This window comes from Orycteropus afer, unplaced genomic scaffold, assembly GCF_000298275.1.
Source record: "Orycteropus afer afer isolate SDZICR_OR568_19922 unplaced genomic scaffold, OryAfe1.0 scaffold00772, whole genome shotgun sequence".
Taxonomy (NCBI): Eukaryota; Metazoa; Chordata; class Mammalia; order Tubulidentata; family Orycteropodidae; genus Orycteropus; species Orycteropus afer.
The window spans coordinates 131406-137912 of record NW_006922359.1 but is presented as its reverse complement, the minus strand read 5'-3'; the positions used below and the strand labels follow the sequence as shown (position 1 = coordinate 137912).

Here is a 6507-nt window from a genome sequence, read left to right as displayed (position 1 = left end):
AATGGTGAAAAAATAATCGGAGAAGCTGGACAATATGAAGTGGCATCAGGATTGGAGGAAGACTCATTAACAACCTGTGATATGCAAATGACACAACCTTGCTTGCTGAAAGTGAAGAGGACTTGAAGCACTTACTGATGAAGATCAAAGACTACAGACTGCAGCCTTCAGTGTGAATTACACCTCAAAATAAAGAAAACTAAAATCTTCACATGTGGACCAGTAAGCGACATCATGATAAATGGAGAAAAGATTAAAGATGTCAAGGACTTTTACTTGGATCCACAATCAACACCCATGGAAGCAGCAGTCAAGAAATCAAAGGACTTATTGTACTGGGGAAACCTGCTACAAGAGACCTCTTGAAAGTATCAAAAAGCAAAGATGTCAATGTGTGGACTAAGGTGCACCTGACTCAAGCCATGGTATTTACAATCACGTCGAATTCATGCAAAAACTGGATGATGACTAAGGAAGACCAAAGAAGAATTGATGCATTTGAATTGTGGGCTTGGCAGTAAGTGTTGAATACACCACAGACTGCTACAAGAAGAAACGATCTGTCTTGAAAGTACATTCAGAATACTCCCCAGAAGAAAGGATGGCTTGACTCCGTCTCACGTACTTTGGACATGTTATCAGGAGGGACCTGTCCCTACAGAAGGGCATCATGCTTGGTAAAGTGTAAGGATGAGAAGGTCTCATACAGTGCCTTAAACATAGCAACAATTGAAAGGATAAAGCAGGAATGGACAGTGTTTCCTAGTTCTACATAGGGTTGTTTTGAGTCAGAACTGACTCCACAGCACCTAACAACAACACATCTATGTATGTGATCTTGTTTAGGAATATCAGTGTCCTACATACCAGTGGATCCTAAACCTAATCCCTTCTGAGATATAAGGAGCAGCATAGACACAAACCAAAAAAATCAAACTCACTGCCATCAAGTCGATTCCAACTCATAGAGACCCCCTTTGGGTGTCCAAGACAGTATCAATCCAGAAGTAGATTGCCCAGTCTTCCTCCCAAGGAGTGGCTGGTGGGTTTGAACCACAAATCTTCTGGTTAGTAGTCAAATGTCTTAGGCACCGCGCCACCAGAGCTCCTTGCATAGACACAAAGATAAGCACTAAAGGGGGAAGACAGATGGCAATTACCAAGGAACTGCGGAACAGAAGCTGGAAAGGGACCAGGTTCTGGCCCCTGTTCTGACAGATAGAGAGCCTTTCTTAGAGTTGGTGTCCTGAATTCAGACTTCTAGTCTTCTGAACTGTAAGGAAATAATTTCTGTTCTTTAAAGCCATCCACTTGTGGATGAGCTACAGCAGCCCTAGAATACTACCTCCTTCTCTAGTGCTACTGTAACACACATACCATGTTGTTGTTGTTGTTTTTGTTGTTGTTATGTGCCGTGGAGTCGGACCCAACTCATAGCGACCTCTCCTTGGGTTGCTGAGGCAGTATCACTACAGAAGTAGATTGCCCAACCTTCCTTCCGAGGAGTGGCTGGTTGGTGGGTTTGAACCACCAGCCTTCTGGATAGCAGTCAAGTCCATTAGGCACTATGCTACAAGAGCTCCCAAATACCATGCATGGGTGGCTTTAAAGAAGAGAAAGTTATTTTCTCACAGTTCAGGAGGATAGAAGTATGAATCCAGGCTTGCTCTTCCTGTTGGCTCCAGGGGACAATCCTTGTCTGAATTTCTGTTGTTGCCGTGGTTCCATGGCAAACCTCACACGGCATCTGTCTTTCTCAGTATGTGCCTGCCTCTGTGTCTAATCTGCTGTCGTATAACTTGGAAATGATTACACTTAGGACCACCTTACAATGCTACAGCCTCATTAATATAACAAAGAAAACCATATTTCCTAACAGAAGTCCACCTACAGGTATACCAGTTGCCAGATTCCTACTCACAGCAAACCTGTATGTTTCAGACTACAACTAAATTCCATGATGTTTTCATCATATGGACCATTAGCACTTTCTACTGAGGCACCTTGGGATGGATTCAAATTCCCAACCTTTTGGTTAGTGGCCACATGCTTAATCATTGGGACCATCCAGGGACTCCATCCACAGGTATCAGGGTTAGGATTCCAACACATATTTTGAGGGGACACAATTCAACTTATAACAGATTCCCTTCCCAAGGAGGGAGAATCTGATTTGTTCAGATGAAATCAGAGATGTACCCCAGTCCAAGGAGTCATGGCCATGGGGTAGGAACATCTTGCGGTACCTGAAGTTGTGGGACAAACAAGATTTTTCAGAAGGAAATAGGAGTGTGCACTGTCAATGGTAGGAAGCTCTGGTGAATGAATATTTTCATTTTGAGAGTAAATAGAGAGTTCAAGAAGGTCTTTGGAGTCAGCCTAGCCATAGGTTTAATCTTGGCTCTACCATTTCAATGACTTCCTTGAGCAAGATGCTTAACCTGTCTGTGCCCCAATATTCTCATTAGGTATACACAGGAGACTCAAAATGGGGGTGAAAAGTGGTGGCTTCCTCACTTGATCAATGAGAGAAATTATGCAAGGTATAATGTGGGTGTTCAATCAGTGCCACCTATTATCATTGATGAGCAGAAGCTTCTTGGAGGAGGTCCCTAGTATGGTAGAAGTTGATGGCCTTTCTCCATCCAGTGACTCAACTCTCCCTGTCACACCTACCTCCAGGTACAGTCTCCATGCTGGGAGGGAATCACTCAGCAGTGTCTGAGTTCGTCCTCATAGGCTTCTCCACCTTCCCCCACCTTCAGCTGATGTTCTTCCTGCTGTTCTTGTTGATGTACCTGTTCACACTGCTGGGGAACCTGCTCATCATGGCCACCATCTGGAGTGAGCGCAGCCTCCACACACCCATGTACCTCTACCTGTGTGCCCTCTCCATATCCGAGATCCTCTACACCTTTGCCATCATCCCACGCATGCTGGCTGACCTGCTCTCCACCCATCCCACTATCGCCTTTGTGGCCTGTGCCAGCCAGATGTTCTTTTCCTTCACATTTGGCTTCACCCATTCCTTCCTACTCACTGTCATGGGCTATGACCGCTATGTGGCCATCTGCCACCCCCTGCACTACAATGTCCTCATGAGCCCCCAGGGCTGTGCCTGCCTGGTGGCCTGGTCCTGGGCTGGAGGATCCATCATGGGGATGGTGGTGACAATGGCCATTTTTAACCTCACCTTCTGCGGACCCAATGAGATCCACCATTTTGCTTGCCATGTGCCACCATTATTGAAGTTGGCTTGTGGAGATGATGTGCCAGCTGTGGCCAAAGGCATAGGCTTGGTGTGCATCACAGCCCTGCTGGGATGTTGTCTCCTTATCCTCCTCTCCTATGCCTTCATTGTAGCCACTATCTTGAAAATCCCCTCTGCTGAGGGTCGTCACAAAGCCTTCTCCACCTGTGTGTCCCACCTCACTGTGGTCATTGTGCACTATGGCTTTGCCTCTGTCATCTACCTCAAGCCTAAGAGTCCTCAGTCTCTGGAAGGAGACACCCTCATGGGCATCACATACACGGTCCTCACACCCTTCCTCAGCCCCATCATCTTCAGCCTCAGGAACAAGGAGCTGAAGAATGCCATGAACAAGACCTTCCTCAGCAAATTGAGCCCAGAAAAATTGTGACTCTCTGGGAGAAATTCCTTGGAGATTTCATGCTCCTACTCTCTCCCTGGTGGCACAGTGGTCAAGCAATCAGCCACTAATGGAAAGGTTGGCAGTTCAAACTCACTAGCAGATCTGTGGGAGAAAAATGTGACAGTCTGCTTTTGTGAAGACTACAGTCTTGGAAATACTATGAGCAATTCTACTCTGCCCTATAGGATTGCTATCAGTAGGAATCAACTCAACAGCAAGTGATTTGTTGTTGTTGTTGTTGTTTTTTGCGGGGGCTGGGGGGTTACTTTCTCTTGGGCAGCAACAAAGGAGCACTGGTGGCACAGTGACTAAGACATTTGACTGTTAACCAGAAGGTTGGTAGTTCAAACCCAATAGCTGCTCCACAGAAGGAAGATGGGGCACTCTACTTCTGTATAGATTTACTGCCTTGGAAACCCAGGGGGGTCACTGTGAGTCAGAGTCAACTAGATGGCAGTGAGTCTGGTTTGGTTTTGAGGCAGTAACATGTAGCTACTGCCCAGATTTTTGTGAAAGTACAAAAGACTACAACAGAGGAGAGTAACCAAAGAGCCAAAAAAAAACCTGTTGCTGCTGAGTCAGTTGTGACTTGTGGCGACACTATGTGTTACAAAGTAGAACTGCTTCTTAAAGTTTTCTTGGCTGTAATATCTACAAAAGCACATTGTTAGATCTTTCTTCCATAGTGCCACTGGGTTGGTTCAAACAGCCAGCCTTTAGGTTAACAGTCAAATGCAAACTGCTTGCACTGTACAGGGATCTAGAGCAGAGGAAAGGAGCCCTGGTGGCGTAGTGCCAAAGCACTTGACTGCTAATCAGAAGGCTGGTGGTTCAAACCCACCAGCCACTCCTCGGAAGGAAGGTTGGGCAATCTACTTCCATAGAGATACTCCCTCAGAAACCCAAGGAGGGGTCGCTATGAGTCAGATCCGACTTGATGACAGTGAGTTTGGTTTGGTTTTTCATTAGAGCAGAGTGAAAAACAAAACCAAACCAAAGTCACTGCCATCGAGTGGATAGTGACCCCCAATGGGTTTCTGAGGCCATAAATATTTATGGAAATAGATTGCCCTATATTCCTTCCATGGAGCAGCTGGTGGATTTGACCCACCAACCTTCTGGTTAGCAATCAAGTGCCTTAGGCACTATACAGCCAGAGCTCCTGAAAACCAAACTCACTGCCATTGAGTGAACTCTGACTCATAGTGACTCCCACTGGGTTTCCGAGGTGGTAAATCTTTACAGAACTAAATTTCAGCATTGTGCAGATTTGTGTAATACCAGTTAGAAACAGCAGTAGGCAGTCTAACAGAAAAAAGTCAAGGAAGCCTCCACATTTTGAGTGTGAGTCTTGAATTGCTGCTGAGAGACACTCCTCCCCCCAAGAAAAAGACTCTATAGTTCATAGTTTATTCAAGGGAAAGAGTCCCACTGTGAGAAGTCACCTACTGTGTAGGGGAATGAACAGGTAGAACAACACTTTGTTGAACCACAATGAAGAGAGCAGAGTCCAGAATGAAAATGTAGCTCACAACCAGCTTACTGGTCAACCCACTTCCCAATGAGGGGTTTCATTTGACCATGGTGTTGTTAGGTGCCATTGAGTCCATTACAACTCATAGTGGCAGAGTAGAGCAGCCTCATAGGGCTTCCTAGGCTGTAATCCTTGATGAAGCAAGTCACCAGGTCTTTCCTCCAAGGAACCACTGTGTGGGTTCAAACAGCCAACCTTTCAGTTACTAGTCAAGCACTTAACCATTGCACTACCAAAGCTCCTAAATTTGACCATACTGCATGGTATTTATAATCTGTTGAAAATTTGTATTTTTGTATTTAAGTTGAGTAGTAAACTAATTAAACATCATTTGTTCTCATATGTGAATTCAGTCTTTCTCTGTAAATTTGTGTGGTGAAAATATCCCCCAATAACATGAACTGAGAGGGGATGGAAACAATTTTAGTCAAGACTGGGAACCCAGGGCAGCTCCTGCCCCTTGTAGGATACAGTTAAGTAGCAGTTTTTTTCCTGTTACAGCTCACATACATTATCTCACTACAGCCTCACAATAGAGGATCAGGGTAGATACAATCATTACTCGACTGACAGGAGAAACTGAGGCTCAAATGGTTGCATGTTGTTGTTGTTGTTAGGTGCCATCAAGTCGTCTCTGACTCATAGCAACCCTATGTACAGCAGAACGAAACACTGCCAGGTCCTGTGCCAGCCCCATGAACCCTGCTATACCTGAGCCCATTGTTGCAGCCACTGTGTCAATCCATCTTGTTGAGGGCCTTCCCCTCTTTCATTGACCTTCCACTTTACCAACTGTGATATCTTTCTCCAGGGAATGGTCTCTTTTTACATGACCAAAGTAGGTGAGATGCAGTCTGGCCATTCTCACGTCCAAGAAGCACTCCAGCTGCACTTCTTCCAGGACAGATGTGTTAGCTCTTCTAGCATGGTATTTTCAGCATTCTTCGCCAGCACCACAACTCAAAAGCATTGACTCTTCTTCAGTCTTCCTTATTCAAGTGGTTGCATAGCTTATTCAAAATCGTGCATCTTGGTAGAGCTCAGCTTCCGACTTAGATTTCCTCCATTCAACACTTCATGTGCTGTCTTTCTACCTCGACTTTGTGGCTCACCCATCCAGGGGGACAGGTCTGTCTCCAAATCAAACACTGCAGCATCTTAAGAGTCTTTTGTGGCACTGATACCTATTGCCATCAAGCCATCAAATCAATTCTGACTCATAGAGACCCTATAGGGAAGAGTAGAACTTCCCCCAAAGGGTTTACAAAGCTGTAATCTTTGTGGAAGCAGACTGCCACATCTTCTTCCCACAAAGTGGCT

General features: G+C 45.4%; 1 protein-coding gene across 1 annotated transcript; it reads left to right on the top strand.

Annotated features, from left to right (window-relative positions):
• Nucleotides 1-2630: 2630 nt before the first annotated feature.
• LOC103211680 (olfactory receptor 10H1) lies at nt 2631-3641 on the top strand. The gene has a single exon (XM_007957662.2). It carries the CDS (start codon nt 2631-2633, stop codon nt 3639-3641), a length of 1011 nt encoding a protein of 336 aa, XP_007955853.2.
• Nucleotides 3642-6507: the final 2866 nt, after the last annotated feature.

Coding starts and splice junctions, on each gene's coding strand:
- LOC103211680 (XM_007957662.2), top strand. CDS start 2,631: ATGGCCTTTCTCCATCCAGTGACTCAACTCTCCCTGTCACACCTACCT.